The sequence below is a fragment of the Aspergillus ibericus genome (genome assembly GCF_003184845.1).
Source record: "Aspergillus ibericus CBS 121593 unplaced genomic scaffold BO80scaffold_29, whole genome shotgun sequence".
Taxonomy (NCBI): domain Eukaryota; kingdom Fungi; phylum Ascomycota; class Eurotiomycetes; order Eurotiales; family Aspergillaceae; genus Aspergillus; species Aspergillus ibericus.
The window spans coordinates 371,176-391,996 of NW_020292127.1; the positions used below are offsets into that span (position 1 = coordinate 371,176).

General features: G+C 52.6%; 6 protein-coding genes and 1 non-coding gene across 7 annotated transcripts; 3 read left to right on the top strand and 4 right to left on the bottom strand.

Annotated features, from left to right (window-relative positions):
* Nucleotides 1–2,645: 2,645 nt before the first annotated feature.
* On the bottom strand, nucleotides 2,646–4,954 carry BO80DRAFT_426641 (uncharacterized protein). Its single transcript, XM_025719820.1, has 3 exons — nucleotides 4,591–4,954; nucleotides 4,189–4,529; nucleotides 2,646–4,081 (listed from the first exon to the last, which is right to left on the bottom strand). The coding sequence occupies exons 1-3, from the start codon at nucleotides 4,691–4,693 to the stop codon at nucleotides 2,936–2,938; spliced, it is 1,590 nt and encodes a 529-aa protein (XP_025573714.1). The 5' UTR covers nucleotides 4,694–4,954; the 3' UTR covers nucleotides 2,646–2,935.
* Nucleotides 4,955–5,355: 401 nt separating this feature from the next.
* Nucleotides 5,356–8,868, top strand: BO80DRAFT_426642 (MCM DNA helicase complex subunit MCM6). Its single transcript, XM_025719821.1, has 4 exons — nucleotides 5,356–7,243; nucleotides 7,297–7,432; nucleotides 7,490–8,470; nucleotides 8,524–8,868. The coding sequence occupies exons 1-4, from the start codon at nucleotides 5,601–5,603 to the stop codon at nucleotides 8,644–8,646; spliced, it is 2,883 nt and encodes a 960-aa protein (XP_025573715.1). The 5' UTR covers nucleotides 5,356–5,600; the 3' UTR covers nucleotides 8,647–8,868.
* A 138-nt stretch (nucleotides 8,869–9,006) lies between these two features.
* BO80DRAFT_436262 (uncharacterized protein) lies at nucleotides 9,007–10,767 on the bottom strand (the record flags this gene model as incomplete). Its single annotated transcript, XM_025720949.1, has 4 exons — nucleotides 9,007–9,103; nucleotides 9,403–9,649; nucleotides 9,718–10,609; nucleotides 10,735–10,767. 4 exons carry the CDS (start codon nucleotides 10,765–10,767, stop codon nucleotides 9,007–9,009), a joined length of 1,269 nt encoding a protein of 422 aa, XP_025573716.1.
* A 441-nt stretch (nucleotides 10,768–11,208) lies between these two features.
* On the bottom strand, nucleotides 11,209–14,539 carry BO80DRAFT_426643 (uncharacterized protein). Its single transcript, XM_025719822.1, has 3 exons — nucleotides 14,009–14,539; nucleotides 13,818–13,945; nucleotides 11,209–13,715 (listed from the first exon to the last, which is right to left on the bottom strand). The coding sequence occupies exons 1-3, from the start codon at nucleotides 14,104–14,106 to the stop codon at nucleotides 11,593–11,595; spliced, it is 2,349 nt and encodes a 782-aa protein (XP_025573717.1). The 5' UTR covers nucleotides 14,107–14,539; the 3' UTR covers nucleotides 11,209–11,592.
* Nucleotides 14,540–14,909: 370 nt separating this feature from the next.
* BO80DRAFT_385687 (NPA1/URB1 family protein) lies at nucleotides 14,910–18,874 on the bottom strand. Its single transcript, XM_025716992.1, has 5 exons — nucleotides 18,497–18,874; nucleotides 16,661–18,439; nucleotides 15,819–16,612; nucleotides 15,436–15,762; nucleotides 14,910–15,379 (listed from the first exon to the last, which is right to left on the bottom strand). Exons 1-5 carry the CDS (start codon nucleotides 18,642–18,644, stop codon nucleotides 15,062–15,064), a joined length of 3,366 nt encoding a protein of 1,121 aa, XP_025573718.1. The 5' UTR covers nucleotides 18,645–18,874; the 3' UTR covers nucleotides 14,910–15,061.
* A 326-nt stretch (nucleotides 18,875–19,200) lies between these two features.
* On the top strand, nucleotides 19,201–19,273 carry BO80DRAFT_t203. Its single transcript has one exon. It is a non-coding gene; the product is annotated as a tRNA-Thr (tRNA).
* A 475-nt stretch (nucleotides 19,274–19,748) lies between these two features.
* Nucleotides 19,749–20,370, top strand: BO80DRAFT_478111 (uncharacterized protein; the record flags this gene model as incomplete). The annotated part of the gene is made up of 3 exons (XM_025723272.1): nucleotides 19,749–20,141; nucleotides 20,223–20,258; nucleotides 20,302–20,370. 3 exons carry the CDS (start codon nucleotides 19,749–19,751, stop codon nucleotides 20,368–20,370), a joined length of 498 nt encoding a protein of 165 aa, XP_025573719.1.
* Nucleotides 20,371–20,821: the final 451 nt, after the last annotated feature.

Sequence of the window (20,821 nt, forward strand, 5' to 3'; positions counted from 1 at the left end):
GGGACGGACGGGCTTCTCCGTGGCTCGCAGGGGCGCAGTTGCGACCGCAAACAGAGCTCTGAAGTCATACTACACCAGAGTCATACTATGTACGGAGTAGCATCGCATCTACTAAGAATGTTTGTGGTCCTTAATCATCATCATCATCATCATCATCATCATCATCATCATCATCATCTGCACGGGCAACAGGATTTCTATTTCCAGTTTGACAGTTGAGCCAAGGTCGGGGGCTGTCCGATGGTTGGTTGCGATTTTACCCACGGCGCCAGGCGTTTCACTTACGAAGATTCTGACACGCTCCGACGGTTTCATGCGCAGCTGGCCGAAGATCAGGTCCTATGATCTGATCTATCCCCAGACGCCTACAGAGTACGGAGTATGCTGGGGGGGAATTCCACGAGACAGACGTCGAGTCGCCACCGCACTGTTCGGTTCGTACACAATAGCAAATTCGTATAACTTGTTCGTGGTTCATCGATGACCAGTACATACACCATGATCCTGGTTCTTCGAATGAATCCCTGGATCACAGGTTCGTCCGTGGACCCGCCGCAATCAAACCAGTCTTCAGCCCGTGCTAGGGCCATCCCGGACCAGATCTGAGGGCCTCCAACCGGCACCAGGCAGCCTTTTTTCTTGTGGAAAATTTGACAAGCTAAACCTAGCTCGTCTAGGTCAAGATGGCGGTGTACATACAAGCTTGACACGCAGACTGCCAGACAGGCGCTGGCAGTTTGCTGTCACCGGAGAAGCTTTCGCTCCGAACTATCCCGTCTATCAAGACATGGTGAGGATGCTCTGGATTTGCGCCTTGATGCTATAATAGGTATCGACGGGTTTTTGACGCGCGTTATCCTGAGAAACTTTAGGGTAGATGGTCGAATTGGGTTGAGCGTTAGCATGAGCTCCATTGCTTACTTACTGCGGCAGATGGATGCGCTGTTACTGGCAGACAACGTAGCTAAATAACTCGGTAGATTTCCGAGGCGTTATTCTTGAACAATCTCAATCGGAGAAAGCATCCACGTGCTCACCTGAAGTGGCAAACGGCTACATTATGTGAAGCGCACAAGTCAACAACATATAGAGTTAAGGAAGACTTGCAATGCCAGAACCGGACAATGCATCTATGAATACATCAATAGAACTGTTCACTTCCAAAGTCAAACATCAAGGCAAACAAGAACAAAGACAGCACAGATCACCTCAGATGAAATCCTACCAAGATAATCACACTCTTGATCTAGGCCATATCTCTATTCATGCTATTGTGATCTCCGAGTCCCACACCGGCCATTTCTGAATCCGGTCCACATAGTAGGCTTTGGCTGCCACGTTTCGCTGCGGACAACCTTAGAATTGTATATGTTGACGATAAGGGGAGTGTTCTAACAGATTGTCCCATATTCAATGTTCTTAATGTACTCCGTACTCAGCTCAAAGATATGCCAGGATACCTGGACTCCTACGCGGGAACTCATCCTTCCTCTACCAAAAATACAATTGTCGAAGAAAAGGCGTGTTTTCCTGAACAGTCAAAGTAACAAGCATACCCCTGTACCCAATCAATAAACCCATTCCTTCACAACAATCACCACAACCCCCCCCCCCTATAAAGAAAACCCCCAAACCCCATCCTAGACCAAACAAACAACCAAATCGAACTAAACCCCGAAACCCAAAACACGGGATTCATCAACATACCACGGGACTTTGCCTATCCTCCCTCATACCACCATACCAAAGCACCACTGCATAACCAATTAGCTAACCCATACATGGAACCAAAACAAAACCAATCCGAACAATAATAACAAAAAACAGCAGCAAATAATAATACTCCGTAATAATAAGACAATATCCTAATGCTCCTTCATCCCAACCCCTCCCCCTCCCCGCTAGGTAGCCTTCCTTCAAAATAAGCTTAACCCAATCCAGCCCCTCGCACTCCGTACTTCTTGTTAGTCTGACGAGCTGAGTGAGTGCTGACCCGAAAACCCCAATCCAGCAAGGTGCAGTAGCGCGGTGCAGTTGCCGGACAGGGATAAAAGTACCGAGTTTTCACCCCCTGTTACTCTTTAGCAACTTTGCAGATTAGTACGGTTGGTGCCATAGTGACTAATTAATTTACGCTAAGGGGCAATGTTACTTACTTACTACCCTTATTGTTTACCGTACTGTCATAACTCATATGTGATTGTTATTTATCTATCTATGCTATTTTGAAGTAGGCATAGGCATAGATAAATATCGGTGACAGAATCGATTCATCGTCTGCACACTGCACTGCATGCACCAGCACCAGGACCAAGGAACGGGGTGGGGGGATTATGCAATTCATAGGGGTAGACTGTAAATAGAGGGGTACAGTCAGCAAGTGGGTTAGTGGACACTGCACGGATGGATGGACAGGCGGATACTATATCCGGTAGATGGATTTGTGATAGGTTCTACTACATATCTTTTCTGACTGTGGGTTACAGGATGTGTAGGGTACATGGTAAGATTAGGTGATTGAGAGTTTGTCTGTTATGCTTGCGAGGGATTCTTTTTGTTGTGGTTGGGTGGGAGGGGGGGGTGTTATTTAGCTACTTTGTCTTGTCTTGTCTTGTCTTGTCTTCTGCTGGAGTTGATGCGGATGGTTAGAATGGGGTCGAATGGTTGGCTTACGCGGCGACTTGAATGGGTAAGACGGACGATGAAAGTACGTAGCGTAGCGGTCAACTGCCACTTGGAACAGGTCATTCTAGAAGACCAACTCGCGTCACACCAACCATGCGGGGCACAGCTAGCCACCTCAGGTCAATGTACGATGCTGCTGCTAGCCGCAAAACAATCTCTTTCATTCGTACCTAAAGTCCTGTACGATCGGCCCCGAAATGGTACACAACAGGCTAACTATATCGACGGGGTATCTCGAAATTTTCTCGTCTCAGGGGGACGACGCGAGCAACTCCTCCTCCAGGGCGTCGATCCCGCGGATCGGCGAGGTAAGCATGAGCAGGCTAAACAGGATCTCGTTGTACTGGAACTGAAGGTCCGGGCGCAGCTGCTTGTGCATCTTCAACAGCTCGCCCGTCGACCAGCCCCGTTCCGGATCCTTCAAGTCCGAGCCATATCCTTCCTCCAAGAGCAGCCAGATAAACGTCTCGCACGCCGGATACCGGTCCAGCTTGTGGTCGCGCACCAGTCGGTGGAGATGGTTGAGGAATCGTCCCGTCTTGCTTGCCGATTCTTGGAGATCCCACAGCGCGGCCGTGATGTAGATCAAAGCCGCCGTGCGAGTGATCTCCTGGGTGGGCGCATTGCGTACAACGTACATGCGCGCTTCCTGTGGCACCTGTGATGGCCGGGGGCCACTGGAAAGCAAGGGAAACAAGGGACTGTCCATCTGGAACGCGGTGCGTCGCTGGGGAACAGACAGCAAGTAGGGGCCCGTGCTATGCTGGCGCATCAGCCCCTCAGCCGCCCGAAGGAAGGTGATGAGCCATTGCTTTCCATCCTCGCCCATCTCCATCGGGGGCGGCATCATCACATATTGCACGTAATGCATGAAGACCTCGACGGTGCTCTGTGGCCCGGACCGAGAGCGGAGGATTTGGACGGCCTGGTCTTCGTATCGCCGGGCGACTTGTTTGTCACCGAACCGATCCTCGTGTAGTGCCATGCCACTAAGTGCCAATGCGAGAGTGTCTTCATCAACACTCGTCGTTCCTTTTTTCGCTTCCTCGATGCCTTCAAGGGCCTTTCCCAGATGATGCTCGGCTTCCTTACTGTCTTTCAGGTCGTAGAGCTGGGCTTTCCAGCGGGCGCAGTACGTAAGAATGACAGTTTGAAAGCACAATGGGTGGTCCATGGCAGCTTTAAAGACGAGATCTTTCATATACTTGTTTTGGCCGGACCAATAAGTCAGCCGGTTAGTCCAGTAATCGGCTAGCTCCAGGTCATCGCTAGAGCAGATCGGCAGGCTGTCGAATGGGTCTTTTCTGGAGGCATCGAGAAGGGTGACGGGTGACGGAGACTGGAGATCGTCGACTGAAGGAGGGGGAGATTGCAAAGGAGGAAGACCAAACGGGACCTGTACAGTTATCACATCAGCATAACACGGAGGGCATTGTGTACGTATCCAACGATCGGACAGCAGTCGAAAAGGTTTTGCACATTCATCAAAGCCATGAGACCTACCAGAGAATCACCGTTCACTGGAGTTTCGCTGGGAACCTCCTGAGGAGTGAACGTTTCGTAATCATCATTATTGTCCACATCTGGCCTTTTTTGTGGCCACGGGGAATATCGAAGAGGCCGACTACTCTTCTTGTCGCCGTCATTCCGAGAGTGGGAAGGCTTTCTCTGCCTCCGTTTCTCCTGAACATGATGACGCATCACATGGGCCCGTTTTTCCCGGGAAGAGGAGTTGGAATCAACAAAATAAAAGATCTGATTCCTCGAGGATTGATCATCCGACATGGGCAAATGCCTTCGTCGTCTAATTTTCAAGGGAACATGAGGGGGGTCACTGGGGGTGCCTGGAAGGGCGGTGGTCAGCTCGCAGAGGCCAAACAGCAAAAACGGCAGCAAGCGACCTACGTTGTTGTTGTTGTTGATCGGATTCTGAAGAAGAGGTACCCCGTACCCCCGAGGAGGAATCGAGAGCAGCTGGTTCAGCCAAAGGAAGCCTATCCGCCGACATGGCGGGCCTTTGGCACCGGGGGACAGCGCGGGCGGTTGACGGGTGAAACGAGGGCGGAGCTCGTTAGGACTGCATGTCGGGGGATGTGAGATGACAAAAAGCCTCCAGCGAATGAGACCATTCGACGATGCGACAATTCCTCAGGAGGGACAAGGAGGAAGCATGGCAGAATGGCAGGATGGGCCAGAAGGGGACTAACCAACTCGGACCACCTGTCAGGCCGTCAAGCCATGGTCCGGGAAGAGAGCAGTTTGCTGCTTATCTATCTGTGGCATAAGAACGACCGCCCCCGACCTGTCCGCTTCTTATTAGGGATGGGAGGTGGTGGGGTCGAGGACAACTAAGAGGCCCCGCTAGTCCGACTCCGAAAGTTTATCTGACCTGACGCTGCTCCCTCATTGGGTGCTTGTCAGCGCAGGCTCCGGGAAAAGTGTCTCCGCGGGATACCATTGGTTGCGGAACGAGGCCCTCTGCCCTTGGGACGGATCCGCTTGGTGCCAGGTTGGGCCGGTGTGGGCTCGAGGACCTTTGCCCGCAACCAGCTAGCCCGGTGGGGATGTCACCGGGGCTCCGTGCGCGGCACGCTGCTGACCTAAGCCACTCTTCAGCAAAAGCACTTAACGCGTCGGGGCCGCAACAATCTTTGGCCGACGCGTTCGTGTTGCATTCGCGTCCCACGCAAAGCTCGACAAAAAGAATTGAAACCCCAGCAACAAACAACATCGCGGCTCCCCGTCCACAAGACCCCATCACCACCACAATCTGCCCTCTCGAGGCTGGCCCTTTGACCGACAATTTGGACTGGGGATACTGCTTCTTACCTATACATCCCGCCAGTTCCTACGCCTCTCTCCCCCTCCCTCCCTCCCCTCCTTAGCGGCTTTCTGCTGGCCCTCCGTCCTTCACCATGTCTTCCCTCTTTGATGCCGTTCTGCAGTCCGAACTGGGCTCCACGACGGGCAACCAACGCCTTCATTCCGACCAGATTCCCAGCTCACGACCACAGCCACCTTCGGAAAGCAATGGCCCCATGAGTGATATGCATGCCTTCCCCGATGACCAAGTCGCCGACTCCAATGCCTCCACCGTTAGCCGACTCCGCAATCCCTATCTGCCCGGGCCACCCCCGGTGACCGATGTGGCGGGGGAGAAAGTGCAGCAGGCCTTCGCCGAACTGCTCGAAACCTACCAGGAAGAGACGCCCTCGTCGGCACAGGCCCCGCCGTCGTCACAGGTCTTGAGTGACAAATACTACATCGCTCAAATCATGGGCATGGCAAAATGGGAACTCTCTACACTTTATGTCGATTTCACCCACCTCACTTCCATGAGCAATCCCATTCTGGCCGATGCGATTTCCAACCAATACTACCGATTCCAGCCCTTTTTGACCAAAGCCCTTCACGACCTCATCGCCAAGTACGAGCCGGAATACTTTGCCTCCCACCGTCAAGCGACCGCCGCAGGTAGTGTCTCCTCCCAAGCCGGCACGTCGATGATCGCCGGCAACTCGAGCGTCTCCGATAACCCGGAATTGGAGCGCAATATCCGTGAGAAGACTCGACACCAACAGACCGATAAGCTGTTCTCGTTGGCTTTCTATAACCTGCCCCTTGTGTCCAGACTGCGCCAACTTCGCACCTCGCAGATCGGAAAGCTGGTCTCCGTCTCGGGTACCGTCACGCGGACGTCCGAAATCCGACCGGAGCTGTCCCTCGGAACCTTCATTTGCGAAGAGTGCAAGGCCGTCGTCACCAATGTCGAACAAACCTTCCGTTACACTGAGCCTTCACAATGTCCCAACAACACCTGCGGTAACCGCTCCGGGTGGCGGTTGGATATCGGCAAGAGTACCTTCGTGGATTGGCAGAAGGTGAAACTACAGGAGTCGTCTCACGAAATCCCCACGGGCAGCATGCCGCGGACGATGGATGTCATTCTTCGTGGTGAGATGGTTGATCGCGCCAAGGCGGGTGAACGTTGTATCTTCACCGGTACGTTGATCGTGGTGCCGGATGTCAGTCAACTAGGACTTCCTGGTGTCCGGCCAGAGGCAGTTCGGGACGACGGTGCCTTCCGGGGCAGTGATATTGGCGGTGGAGGTGTGACCGGACTGAAGGCTCTCGGTATCAAAGACTTGACTTACCGACTGGCCTTCCTTTCTTGCATGGTCACCCCCGACACAACAACCCCTGGGCAGCAGTCCAACCAGCAGCTGAATGGCCAGTCGAACAATATCTTGGCGTCTCTGAACCAAAATCGGGACCCCGAATCCAACGAAGACCAGGCCCAGGAGGCTCTCCTCCAGAGCCTGACTCCGTACGAGGTTCAGGACTTGAAGAACCTTGTTCACTCCGAATACATCTACGCTCGTTTGATCGACTCAATCGCCCCCATGATCTACGGTCATCGGCAGATCAAGAAGGGATTGCTGCTGCAGCTCATCGGTGGTGTCGGCAAGTCCACAGAACAAGAGAGCCTTCAGCTTCGTGGTGACATCAATATTTGCATTGTTGGTGATCCCTCAACGAGTAAGAGTCAGTTTTTGAAGTAAGTCTCGCCGTTCCGCGAAACGATTTCACATGGTTGCTGACACATCATAGGTATATCTGCTCGTTGCACCCTCGCGCGGTCTACACCAGTGGTAAAGCTTCGTCTGCTGCCGGTTTGACCGCATCCGTCGTCAAGGATGCCGAGACGGGCGAGTTCACGATTGAAGCTGGTGCTTTGATGTTGGCTGTAGGTGACCTACTTCTTTGATTGTTATGCCCGAAACTAACGTTCGGTGATCCATAGAATGGAGGTGGTATCTGCTGTATCGACGAATTCGACAAGATGGACATTGCCGACCAGGTCGCCATTCACGAAGCCATGGAACAACAGACGATTTCCATCGCCAAGGCAGGCATTCATACTACCCTCAACGCGCGCGCGTCGATTCTCGCAGCCGCCAACCCCATCGGCGGCCGGTACAACCCTAAGACGACGCTCCGCGGAAACCTTAACTTCAGTGCCCCCATCATGAGTCGATTTGATTTGTTCTTCGTCATCCGGGATGACCCCAACGAAACGGTGGATCGCAACCTTGCTGATCACATCATCAATGTTCACATGAACCGCGATGAAGCCGTTCACCCCGAGCTCAGCACCGAGCAATTACTGCGCTACATTCGATTTGCCCGTACCTTCCGGCCCGTCTTCACCGAGGAGGCCAAGGCGTATCTCGTCGAGAAGTACAAGGAACTCCGTGCCAGCGATGCCCAGGGTGGCATGGGCCGCTCGTCATACCGTATCACGGTCCGACAGCTCGAGTCTCTGATTCGTCTCTCAGAAGCGGTTGCCAAAGCCAACTGTGTGGAAGAGATCATCCCCAAATTCGTCCGCGAGGCATACGATCTTCTTCGTCAGAGTATTGTCACGGTCGAGAAGGATGACGTCGAAGTCGACGATGATGAAGCCGCGGCCGCAGATGGCGCTGCTGACGACGAAGACCACGAAATGGGCGATCGTGATCGCGAAGGTGACAGCCCCATGCGCGAGGATGGCGAAGCACAGCCCAAGCGGGCCCGAACCAAGATCACGTACGACAAGTACATGAAGATCCTGAACCTCATGGTCCGTCGTGTGCGGGATGACGAAGCCAACTCCGGCGAGGGTGTCGAGCAGGAGGATCTTCTCCTTTGGTACCTGGAGCAAATCGAGTCCGAGATCGACACGGAGGACGATTTGCAGAACGAACGGTCTTTGGCCGTGAAGGTTGTCAAGCGAATGGTCAAGGTATGGTTTTATCAAGCCCCTTTGAGATTCCATAACTAACATTCAACTCACAGGATAACATCCTCATGCCCATTCGCGGACAAGGCCTGATAGATGCTGACGGCGACGTCCAGGATGAGGAATCTCAACGGACCGTCTACGTGATGCATCCCAACTGCGCCATTGACGAGGCGTAATTTCTCTTTCACGTTTTCGATTTCGGACCAGGTTTACGTCAATGATTGCATGGGTTTGATATAGGAGCCGGTGGTTATGAGTGATGATATCCATCTGATATTATTGATATTGATATTGATATTGAATTCCACGTCTTCTTCCGTGGATTATGTGTTGTGTTATAGACTGAGGTCTGGAGTGTATAGGTTTAGATATCTAATCTCACATTGGTGGTATATTTATTCTGCTGTTGTCATTCTTACTTGGTGCTTGCTGCGTTGCATGCTGGGTCTAAGGTTTGGGACCGTGATCCAGACCATCTCCTCCCCCTCAGGCATGCATGCATAGGTTTGCAATTTTCTCTCGTGACGACCATGTCCTTACTCACCCAAGCTGTTGTACCATGCATATCTCTCTGTTTCCGTTAATTCGCACTTCTTTCCCCATTCGTTCTCTCGGCGATTTCTTCGTTGTGCCCTATCCCCCGTTGTTTCGAAAAGACACAGAACATAAAGTGGGGTACAAAGGTCAGGACATCGATAATTCAGCGATGAATTCCATTGCAACAAGGCTCTCATAACCTTTCCATGTCATCAAAATACACCCACAATCAGATATCCCCACCCCGTCCCCCGGTACTCCAGGATAGATCATGGAATCGAACAGAAACCGGAACAGCGATAGCTCCAGCGAAGAAGCATGTGCAACGAAACCACTTATGCCACATGCAGATGCAACTCAAGCCCATCTAAGTAGCCTCTCCAGATGCAACTCACAATCGTCTCGTCCCCCGCCGTCCCTGCCCAACACCAACATCCTGCGAACCCTCACGCCCAAGCGCCCTTTGCGACGACGGATTCAATGGAATCTCGGTAGCACTCATCGCTCTGGCATGCGAGTCGAATTGCCGTCTCTGCCGCCTCAGACTGTAATATCTCCTTCGGCGCATCTGATCGCCCAAAGCCTCATCCGAAGGATCAAGCTCGGTATCAGCATACTCCAGCTCTTCTTCATCAACACCACCTAGATCGTGATCCTCAGCGTCATTAGCCTGAAAAGAAAAAGGAAACCCCGGCACAGGGACATCTCACCTCCATGGTTATTCCCCTCCATATCCTGATCAACATCAACCTGCAAAAATCTCTCAGTCTCAGTCTCAATCTCAGTCTCAATCCCATTTGGAAGCTCGTCCTCCTCTTCGATATTCTCCTTATCTTCATCCCAGTCCCGATATGAACGTACTTCATGATAATTAATCCCCAAGGCATAGGCCCCCGCGCTATCCTCGGTTTCTTGATCTTCGTAGATCGCAAACTCGCTCCCATTGCCCATGCCACCAGTGTCACGAAGTCCAGTAAGACAGCCTTTCTTCTTCATCGGCGACATAGCATCTTGCTGCTGTCCCTGGATTGGGACCAAGACCGGGGCTGGGACATGCTGAGCCAGATGCAGAGGCGAGGAACTCACCGTCGCGCCAGTAGAGCTCACTACCATATCCTCTTCCTCTCCATCCTCATCTCCATACCCATCCCCTCTCTCAGCATCACCATCACCGTCACCATCAACATCCATAACTCCATCCCCATTACCAATCTCCTCCCTCTTCTGCAACTCATTCCACCTCCTCAACTGCAAATAATACTCCTCCCCCACCACCTGACCAGGAAACATAGCAGCCTTAAACAAGCGATCCTGTGCCTCGTTCAACGCCCGTTGATTGAGCATCCGGTACCGATGCATAGTAATTTCATCTTCCTGTGCCTGGATCTCCCGGTTGAGGGCTTCTTCAAGGCGTTCGGCTTGAAGTCTGAAAGGGGAGGGGAGACGGGGACGTTTCTGGGTTGGGGGTTCGATGTGGGAGTGGCAGATGGGGTCCGAGTCACTCTCATCGTCGGGGTCGCGGGTTCGTCGCTTGCGGGTGATGGTTGTAGTTGGGGTGAGGGAGGTGGTTAGGCTGGGGGTTGTGGTTGGGGGGAGGAGGACCTGGGGTAGGTTAGTGGGTTTGAGTTCGGGGTTAAGGTTGGAGGTTTGCGGTGCGGTGGGGATAGGAAGTGGTGAAGGGCTGAATAGGTGAGAACGGGGAAAAGGGGGGCTGTTTCTGTACTCACATCTTGGTCCATGTGGTCAATGATGTCGTCCATAGTTGGTGCTTCTGGGTTGTGCTGGCTGCATGGGTTAGTGATTCGCTTGTGGGAGAGGGAAAGAAGACGAGGAAGGGATCGTTTTATGAAATAGGTGACAGATGTGATTTACAACAAGGAAAATGCGTTGGGTGCTCTGAGCACAAGAATGAGTATCTTGGATGTGAAGGAGATGAGCAAGTCTTGTATAGGGCTGCACGTAGAAGACTTGCCTGGAATAAACGGCAATATCATAACCGGATCGGATGTAAAGCTCCGCCGCTGGAATCATAGAGGCAGCGTCTCTGAGTAGGCGTGAGAGTAAGAAGAAGGAAGAAGTTGAGCGAGCGAGCAGGTGTCAAGACCAACAGCCAGCGGGCAGGAAATCACCAGTCATTCACTACACAAATCCGGGCCTGAGGCAGCCCCAGCCTACGCAACTACAACAATTCGGCACATCGGTCCAAGCAATAGGTTTCATTGAAGTCATGACCAGCTAGGTACTCATGCTGCTATCATCATGACCGGAGATCCTGGATCTGCCCATTGCTCCTTTATCCAAACCCCCGGGGTTGTTGTACATCCAGACTCATCTTGAACCTGGCTGTGATACAGTCTCCTCATCCTGCCTAGCCACCGCTGATGGCCAGGCCTCTCCCTGGATGTCCCTACCCCTGCCTTTGTCATGCACCAAACAGACACATGTAAATGAACCAGATACAAGAAGATTAGAAGGTGTATTGATCGGGCATAACAAAGACATAAGTAGGAGAAGATCAAGGAATTATCTCATCGTTGCTGCATTCTCCCGGTGTATCCTGTACAAACCACCCCACCCGCTCCCGCCTACCGGAACTGTCCAGGCCCGATCATGCCGCCTCTGGCGTCACCGCCAACCTGGCCGAACATGTCCAACAGGTGCCGGGAAGAAGGGGGAGGCACTTGCGGTCCGGGGTTGCCATCAAAAGGTCCCTGTCCACGGTGGGCAAGCCCCATGAGAGCATCCCCGTTGGGCGGCATGGGTGGGAAGCCAGAGGGCGGGGGCCCGTTCATGTAGCCCGGGGGAGGCATCATGCCGGGAGGAGGCGGGCGTGGGAAGGGTTCGCGCTCGCTAAGCGGTGGAGCAGCAGCATGCATAGGCATCATGTTTGACATGTAGCTTGGGTTAACCCCGCGCGTAGGTGTCGGGATACCCGGCGGAGGGGCCAAAGGCGCCGGTCCGGCAGCTTGCTGTGGCGGAAGCTGAGGGCCTGGCCAGCCGGGAGGAGGCAGGTGCTCGAAGCCTGGAGGTCGCTGCATGCCCATGGCCGGGTGAGCTTGGCCCTGGGGACCCCGAGTTCCGCCGGGCGTGATGGGGAGGTGGTTGCCCTGGGGAAACGGCATATCTTCGAAATACCCCATGGGCGGCCCATTTGCGGGTCTGCGGCGGAGATGATCGGCGTCAGGTCTCTGCATGTTAGCGATCGCCGGGTCATCCAGGAAGTTGGGGCCCTTTTGAGCAGATGGGATGCCTGGTGGAGGAGACAGCACTTCCGGCATACTCATTAAACCAGGAGCCGGGCCAACAGGGCCAGCGCTCTGTGGCTGGCTCTGGATACCCGGGTTAGCAACAGGACTGACGCGAACCTGTTGCATCAATCGCAGGAGATGTTCCCGGTCACGAGCCTGAGTTTCCTGAATGTAAGGGTTCTCCTTGAAGGGAGGGCCAGCGGTCCGGGCAACCGTCTCCTGCATGGCCAGGTACTCCTGCCGCTTGATCTGATCCCGAGCCGGAGATGAAACGGCGCTTCGAATTTGCTCGGCCTGCACCTGAGAAGGCGGTCGGTTAGTTGGCATAGGGTCATTATGAGGCGTAGCGTTGCGTGATCTTCCTCCACCAAGCATCTGCAGGATACGTTGGAACCCTTCCTGATCAGCATCGGTATTGACAGCGTGGGTGGAAGGCGATGACTTCGTCTCTGGTTGATATTCCGGGTCCTTGGCGGGGCTCCCTGGAGGTGGTGAGAATAAACCAGCAAATCGTGAGGACTTCCCAAGTTTTCCCGGAAGAGGCTCTTTCTTGTTTGAAGCTTCCATGGCAGGGGGCGGGCTGATCTCTTGGGGCACCTGGGGTACCTGGGGGGGCGGGGGTGGCTTGGAGTCCCCGAGCAATCCGAAGAAGCGCTCCATGGCAGAATCCGACGTAAACGGAGTGCCGTTGCTGCTGAAGATCTCGCCATCGGTAGGCCGAGGCTCTGGCTTCGGCGCAGGCGCAGCAGCTGGCTCCACGGGGACTTCCTTTTCCTCAGTCTGAGCCTGGGAAGAGCCTGCCTTCATCCTTTCCTTCCAGCGCTCAAAGTCTTCTTGTGTGTGCACGCGCCGAGACTCATCTTTATCGGTCGAATCCAACCATTCGGGCTCCTGTTCAAACTTGGCACCCCGAGTCCAGTCACGGTCTGCACCGTGCCGATCCCGACGCCATTCTCGGTTTCGTACCGGAGTCTTCTCCTCATCCGCCTCGGGCGCATCATGAGCATTATCATCACGGAACCAACTTCCCTCATGTCTCGCACGTCCGGGAGTGTTGTCCTTCCGCGGGAAGAATCGCGCATCCTTATCTCTAGCTCCGCGGTCATTGTTGGGATCACGCTGATCGCGGGTTGCTTCCCACCGATCAAATTCTCCGTTGCGTCTGGGCTTTCTTTCTTGCTCTTCTTGGCCGAAGGTACGGCGGGGGCGTCCGCTGTTCCAGTCTTCTCGGTCCCCACGCCGGTTGTTAAATGTTCCTAGTTTCGCATCTCGTCGGTCAAAGTCACGTTCACCAGACTCCCGGTCTTTGAAAAACTTCTCCCGTAAGTTGAATCGGTCGTTCTTCGAATCGTCCTGGTCTGTAGGTTTGGAAGGTCGTTCCGTAGCATCTATCGATCCTTTACCGGGTATGCGAGATGCCGAAGCAAAAGCGGTCTTGGGGGGTCCGAGAATGATGTCTTCTATAGATGAACAATTGCGTGTGTCAGCAATGCTCTACTGCCCCGCTTGAAAACAGTAATATCTCAAATAAAAACCGGACGAAGATGATGGATGCAATTTACCTGAAGCTGATCCACGGGAGATATGACGAGTTTCAAAGATACTGGGTCTTCTGGGGGTCGTCTCATGTGGGTTATTGGGGTCTCGAGGATTGGTGATTTTCCGTTGGGTAGCTGGATCGGGGATTGGGCTAGCAAATCAATGGCATCAGCTTCAGAATACCGCATTGATTGGGAACCACAGGAGCACTTACCCCATCCATTCTTCTACCGAGGGTAAAGTGGGAGGCTTTGTGACCAGAGGCGATGAGCGCAGCCATAGCAGCTCATCGATCTGGTAACGTCGCGCCATGAGGATGGCTGGAGTGGGTGTGTGGGAGGCTATCGGGATGCCGTTACGTCGTTCTCATTGGTCGCCGTCAGTCCAAGGATGAGAAACGGTGGAGTTAATTTATCGCGGAACAGGAGAGCAGGAGAGAGGCTCAGGACAGGCGGGCTGCGACAGATGGGTAGGGAGGAGAGGCAGGGAGCAAAACCACTTGCCAGTGGCAAGCAAAAGGCGGAGGGAGCTTCGATCGGTCAAGGTCCAGGAGCACTTCGTTGGGGGAGCCGATGAGGGGCACCAGTGGTGCAACAAGCCCTGCGACCTGGGTTGCTTCTGGATAGAATATCACAGTTGGTCTCGAGGAAGATGGGCAGACGAGCGAGCAAGTGGAAGGGGACGAAGGTGGTGGGCAAAGGACAAAGGGGGCAGTGGTGGATGGTGGTGAAGGGGAGAGTGGAAGTTGCGGGCAAAGATCGAGGACCACCGCCGGACCGCAGAGAAGTTCAAAACGTGTGCTCTACCCAATGGGGAAGGCCGCCGGTCAGTGTCTCTTTGGTCGCTCTCCTCCACCTCCCCCCAATTTTCGGGAGATCTTCCAGCAACGGCCAATTCCATTTCAGATCGGCTATTCTCCAGCTCATCCATTGCTTCAGATCCTTCTCTGTCCATGACTCCTCCCAAAAGCGTTCGTGTTCCCTGCGCAACCGCCTCGTTACCGCACCCTCCGGAGACGGTCTAAAATCCATACTCACGCCATCGCTTGGGATATGTCATATGAACGTCCCATCTTTACAGATATAATGTGTCTCATTACTTCCCCAATGATGGCACCCGAGTGTACAGATACAATTGCAAATCAAATCAACCTATCATCTGCTATCCAGAACGGTCCAAACATATCGATACAGCTGGCTCTAGATGCCCTAAATCAGATGCCAATTAATATCCAGCCGAGGACCTAGACCATGTACAGCTCTTGCGTCTAGCCCACAATGTTCTCCACCGCTCGCAAGGCGGCACCTCCACTCCACTTGGAAACCCGATCACCGTCCGACGTTTCCTTCAAGGACTGAGCAATGGCCGTGAAAGTCTGGGTGTCCTTGGCCGTCACAGCCGGAATCTGACTTTGGATCCAGCTGAGGATGCCTGCTCGAGTGACCAGCGTCGTGCTTCCCCGTACTTGAGTCGAGCGATACACCAACTGCAAGACCTTTCTCTTGGCAGAGTGGCCTGCACTAGGCGACTCGTAGAATGAGAGTGTTCTCTCGAAGACATTCGCGCGGCGGTAAATATCCATATCCTGTTGTAAATCAGCAAGGTGGCCACAAAAGAACAAGTGAATGGTAGGTGACATACAGCTTCAGTGCGAAGGCCCTTGATAAGCAGATCTAGAAGCCAGCTAGTCTCGTCAAAATAGCCGTCGTCAAGCTCGGGCTCATTCAGGAAGATCTTGTCGATCCAGTAGGACGGGATCTTCTCCGGCTCCCAGGAAGGAGCCTTTTGCAGGAACTTGTTGACCTTTCCATACATCTTATGCATGGGGTTCGTAAGAACAGCGAGACAGCTGGAAGCGCATTCCCCGACAATCCATGGAACCGGAGATTCAAGGCCGATCTGCTTGACAGTCTCGAGAAGCTCTCCAGTGAGGATGTAGACTGATCGCCATTCTGCGTAGTTAGACTCCTGTGGATGTGTTAGATTGCCTACAAAGAAGGGTGCCATGTCAACGGTCTACCTACCTTGAGCTTAGCCATGAAGCGAACTGTATTCGAAAATGCCTGCTTCCGGACTTCTTCATGTTCTGAGCACAGGCAGAGCAGCAAATCGGCTATCCGGCCTTGCTCCACAGCAATTTCAATGTCATCCTTTTCCCATCGGCGCAGCCCATTATGGGTGGTACCCTCCGTTGGTAAGGTGCCGAAAACTTCATCTAGATCTACTTCTTCCTTGCCAGCGGTGGCTGCGGCGTCTTGCGGCGAATCATCAGCGTCCATGTCATGATCATTGTCAGCATCCTCAGTATCTTTCAGTGCTTTCTTGAGCGTCGATCTCGACTTCTTGTTCTCGGCGCTGTCCACCAGCTTGTCTCGGGCAGTCTTCAATGTCTTGCCGTCTTCTCCGGCGCGCTTCAAATTTGCAAGGGCTTTGGCGATCCAGGCCACCACTGCGCTCTCGGAATCGGCGTCTCCGGACTTGACCACAAAGGGCCACTGTTCGATGATAGCAGCCACGAGAGGGCTGACCGGGCTTGAACCACCCTGGAACAAGGAGCTCTGAAGATCTTGGTAGTGAACCGGCTTCTTTGCAATACGGCAAGCACAGTTGTCGAAAAATGACAATTGACGCTGGAGCCTCTCCGAGTCTGAAGCGTCGAAGCTCGACAGAAGTGCGGGGAATGATGAAGGGTGCTGTAAGACGGAGTGTTCAGTAAGAACTGTCCGTAGGAGGCTGTCAATCTCACTCAGAGATTCTTTGGATGCTGCTTCGGCCAGAACTTTCAGGATTGATGTGAAAGCCGAATATTGCATAGACCCTAGTGTTCATTAGCATTGCTGGTTTATAAGGGCACCAATTCGCTTACCTGGCTGCTGCCACCAACGCATGGATGATGACTGCTGTATAATTCTTAGGATATTTTGCAATTGGCTCAGCAAGGATTCGGAATCATTCTCGTCGAGGTTCTGCTCATCCAGTCGTTTCAGGATGTCAACCAAAATCAGTGACACATCGAGCCCCTCCTCAAATGCAGCGTCCGGGATCACTTCATAAAACGAAGCCAGAAGGTCTGAAACAGCATCCTGCTGTTGCAAATCCTCCTTGTCCGTTCTCTTGAAGAGAAGTATAACCTCCTTTACTCCAGGGCACCGGCGACTGAACTCAGCAATCAGCTTGCTTGCCGCCTGCGTCCACAGTGGCTGGGTAACCCCATGATCAGCATTGAAGATCTTCAGAACAGCCCGTAGCTTGTTGAAGGCAATTGTCAAGATTCGAACCGCAAACAGGGTCACAATCTCAGCGTTCAAGTTCAGGCAGCGGGTGAGGATTTTCTGGGTCAGCGGGCGTGGAAGCACATTCTCAATGACCACAGAGACTGGGGGCGGTGTCGGGGGCAACTTCTCCTTCCAACCACAGTTCGTAGGTACGGGCAACTGTACAGTAGAGAAAAGAAGCGCGGATTCTGCCAGCCAGGACGGGGTTGGCTTTGGGTCGGAAATGAACATCGTCTTCTTCGTGAAGAAATCAGCAACAAGCTCCGGGGCCGCCTTGAAAATCGCCACTAGCAACTCGATCTGGAGACTATCGGCATCGGGGCGGAGAGTCTGGATCAGATAAGACAGAGTTCCATTACGAACAGGCACAGTCTGGCTGTATTTGTCAACATGGACAGCAGAATCAAGTCCCAAATCAATCAACGTATCATCGTCCACAGGGAGCGACTCGGGATCACTTCCCTGTGGGTACCAACCATTCTCTGGGAGCAAAACTCCGAGATCGGTGTTCGTGCAAAGGTTCATCAAAATTTTGTGGATCTCGTCTGCAGTGGATACATTCGTTGGATTGGGCTCCTCTGATTCACGATCGTAACCATAGAGGGTAACAAGTCGCTCCAGGTTCCATCGGCTGAAGAATTTGCTCTTTGCAATGCGAGAAATCGAAGCATCTTGGATAATATCCTTGTCCACACACTTGATGATCTCCAAGACGATGTCTCTTGGGTCTTTGCGAATGTACTCAAGGAACGCTCTGATGACTTTGTGTTGCTCGATAACTTCACTCTTCGCAGCTGACTGCAGGAATCTGAAGTTCGCAAGGACATACTTCTGAGCATTCCTCCGCAGAGTGGGTCTGCTAGCCTCGGACACTTCTTCCAGCTGGGCTTTATTAGGGGTAAGAAAGACCTCGATGCGTTTGAACGTGATATACCGGGCGGCATGGACGTGGCGCGCCGCAGCTCCACCATCGAAGCTGACCATCTCCGTAAGAAGACGGAGACAAGGGGAGATTAGATGCTCCTTTGACTTGGTGGCTGTCAAGCCACGGTTGAAAAGCCTCAGCTGTTCTTTCTGGACGAGGTGCTTGCATAGTGCCACTCCGAATTCCCGGAATTCCAAATTACTGGACACTGACTTGAAGAATTGAGCTAGGATGGAGGGGACCACGGTCAACAACGACTCGTTGTTATTGCTGTCTGCAAAACTCCAAGTCTGGATCAGGTCGGGAAAGCACACTGCGTCATTCTCATTCGTCTTTGAGAATTGCGAATCACAATACGCTTTAAGGATGCGGAACTTGTTGGCTTTTTCGCCCTCGTCCTCGGCCTGTCCAATGGACGTGAGAAAGTCCTTAAATTTTCTTATACCTGTTCTTTATTAGCATGAAGACATGTGCCTGAACTCATAGCATAGAACTAGCTCACCTTGCTTGGATTCATTAACATTCTGTTGAAAAGTCAGGGCCGCACGGAGTTGCGTGTGAGAGGATATGGTAGCAGGGGCCTCGGCATCCTGAGCATTATCTAGCTTTCTCCTCTTGTTACGAGGAAACTGTTCCTCGTGGGAAGACATTCTGAGCTAAAGCCGGTGCTTTGGTGATGGAGATGACCGGGGACTTGATCTCGAAAATAAAGGGTGCCTCGCCCGATTCAGACCTTCAGAGTTTTGCGGCTTCTGATTGGGTCTCGGGATAGTGCCACTACAGCGGATTCCGCAAAGATGAAATCTTCACTTATTAGGTATGTACTCTAAGGTGTTATATAAATGAAAATTATAGAAAAGTGAAAAGTAAGGAAGGCGAGATATGCCGTTTGCGACAAGAAGAAACGGCCGGAAAGTCCTGCGCAGAGTCGATCCACTGCCGTCCAGATACTTGGCTCCTATTGGTTGATGTATTCAGTATGGTTTAAAAAGCGATGTACTTTAGTGGGGATTGTAACACTTTGCCCGGTCAATGGTAGAATGATATTGTCCAAATCTTGATTAGAACCTTTCGTGGTAATAGGGTGACTCACGAATTGTGGTAGAATGGCAAAGCCCTTTCACGGATAATCTCTCAGGTGCTTCACTGGCAAAACATTTTGTTTGCCTTAAGTAACAAAGCAACTTATCCATCTTCAACAAACTAGCTCCTATGGCTCAGTTGGTAGAGCGCATGACTAGTAATCATGAGGTCCGCGGTTCAAATCCGCGTGGGAGCATTTTTTGCTTTTCTTTTTCAAAGCTACCCACTCATCAAAATTGATCTGGTCAATCAATTTTTAGTCTACAATCAACCTGAGAATCTATTTTACTACCCAAAAACTAATGACTAGTCTAGTAGAATATGCAGAAAGTTGGTGTTGAGTCAACCATCCCAGAACCAAGGGAATGGCCACCAACTCAGGAACTATATATTCCCACAGCACCCACTCAATTGGCCGGTAACCAACATCCTCTACCAGCAATCCGGTTTATAGCATCCTGCACCGAGATTCTCTAGATTCGCCTAGACACCAGTAAACCTTCCAATGTCCAGGTCATAATTGCCTCAATCGCAATGTCTACATCCTTAACCTCATATACACCCACACCGGCCCTACATACACCAGTATCCAACACACCCAACCCCCTAACAAAACCACACCCTCCCCAACCCCAACACAACACCCCATAACAACCCCATAACCACCACCAATGACCCCCCCACCCACCCTCCCCCACTCCATACTCGGCACCTGGACCCTCCTCGAATACACCTCCGAGCCCTTCGACCGCAAAGGCCCCACCATCCACCCGATGGGCCCCAACGCACGAGGCCTCCTCACCTACACCTCCGACGGCTACATGACCATGACCGTGATGCCGCCGACCGCAGGCAACAAAATCAAGCAGTCGGTGCACGACGGGGTCATGTATACCGGTCGTTACTGGATCGATAAGCCCCAGGCGGATGGGAAAACGGGCGTCATGTGTCATGAAGTGCAGATGGCGTGTCCGGCCGAGTTGGAGAATACGGTGCTTAAGAGACAGATTATGGTTGAGGGGGGGAGGTTGAGGTTGAAGTCGTTGAGGTTTGTGGATTTGGAGGTGCGTTTTGCGTTTTGCTGTCCCCGTATCCCGCCTTTGGTGGTGTTGGTGATGGGTGCGGGCTGACTGGTGGTTGGGTAGGGGCTTATGGTTAAGCCGGAGTTGGTGTGGGAGAGGGTTAGTCGGCCGTGATGATGATGATGATGATGATGGAATATAGTGTGTTTTGGGTTTGGTGTTTGGGAGTTCTGCGGATGTTGGGATCTGGCGTTGGTGCTGGGATACTTAAAAGGGCAGTATATCTGCAGGGTCAAGGGTAGCACTGCTGGTCGGTCTTTTCATACAAAATGGGCGGCATTATCCAAGGCAACAATCAATATCTACTTGATACAGTCATAGACAATTCCAATTAAATACATATCTAGCCAACATGAGGAAAGAAAGCCAGTCGGCTCAGCATGGGATTTCGTAAGGGTATGCTTTAATATCATATATATGCCCGTAGAATGGTATGAGAAAACACGGCGCAAGAGTAAAAAGAACAGCCAGGAGGTTAGATCAACCCCAGGTTCCACCACCACCACCCCTGCCCTGTCGTCTCTGTGCGGATAGACGCCAGTCATCCTCGCCTGCAAAGCGGTTGTGGAGAGGCTGGATCCGCTCGGCCTTCTTGCGTTTCGAAAGACGGTCGGTGGGTGCCACCTTGAAGAATGTGGGAGCCGCTTCGACGAGCCACTTGG

Coding starts and splice junctions, on each gene's coding strand:
- BO80DRAFT_385687 (XM_025716992.1), bottom strand. CDS start 18,644: ATGTCTTCCCACGAGGAACAGTTTCCTCGTAACAAGAGGAGAAAGCTA. Junction 18,440..18,496: donor TGTTAATGAATCCAAGCAAG/GTGAGCTAGTTC, acceptor AATAAAGAACAG/GTATAAGAAAATTTAAGGAC. Junction 15,380..15,435: donor AGGGCCTTCGCACTGAAGCT/GTATGTCACCTA, acceptor GATTTACAACAG/GATATGGATATTTACCGCCG.
- BO80DRAFT_426642 (XM_025719821.1), top strand. CDS start 5,601: ATGTCTTCCCTCTTTGATGCCGTTCTGCAGTCCGAACTGGGCTCCACG. Junction 7,244..7,296: donor AGTAAGAGTCAGTTTTTGAA/GTAAGTCTCGCC, acceptor GACACATCATAG/GTATATCTGCTCGTTGCACC. Junction 8,471..8,523: donor TTGTCAAGCGAATGGTCAAG/GTATGGTTTTAT, acceptor TTCAACTCACAG/GATAACATCCTCATGCCCAT.
- BO80DRAFT_426643 (XM_025719822.1), bottom strand. CDS start 14,106: ATGGCGCGACGTTACCAGATCGATGAGCTGCTATGGCTGCGCTCATCG. Junction 13,946..14,008: donor TCGGTAGAAGAATGGATGGG/GTAAGTGCTCCT, acceptor TTGATTTGCTAG/CCCAATCCCCGATCCAGCTA. Junction 13,716..13,817: donor CTCCCGTGGATCAGCTTCAG/GTAAATTGCATC, acceptor GTTCATCTATAG/AAGACATCATTCTCGGACCC.
- BO80DRAFT_426641 (XM_025719820.1), bottom strand. CDS start 4,693: ATGTCGGCGGATAGGCTTCCTTTGGCTGAACCAGCTGCTCTCGATTCC. Junction 4,530..4,590: donor CGATCAACAACAACAACAAC/GTAGGTCGCTTG, acceptor CCGCCCTTCCAG/GCACCCCCAGTGACCCCCCT. Junction 4,082..4,188: donor CAGTGAACGGTGATTCTCTG/GTAGGTCTCATG, acceptor ATAACTGTACAG/GTCCCGTTTGGTCTTCCTCC.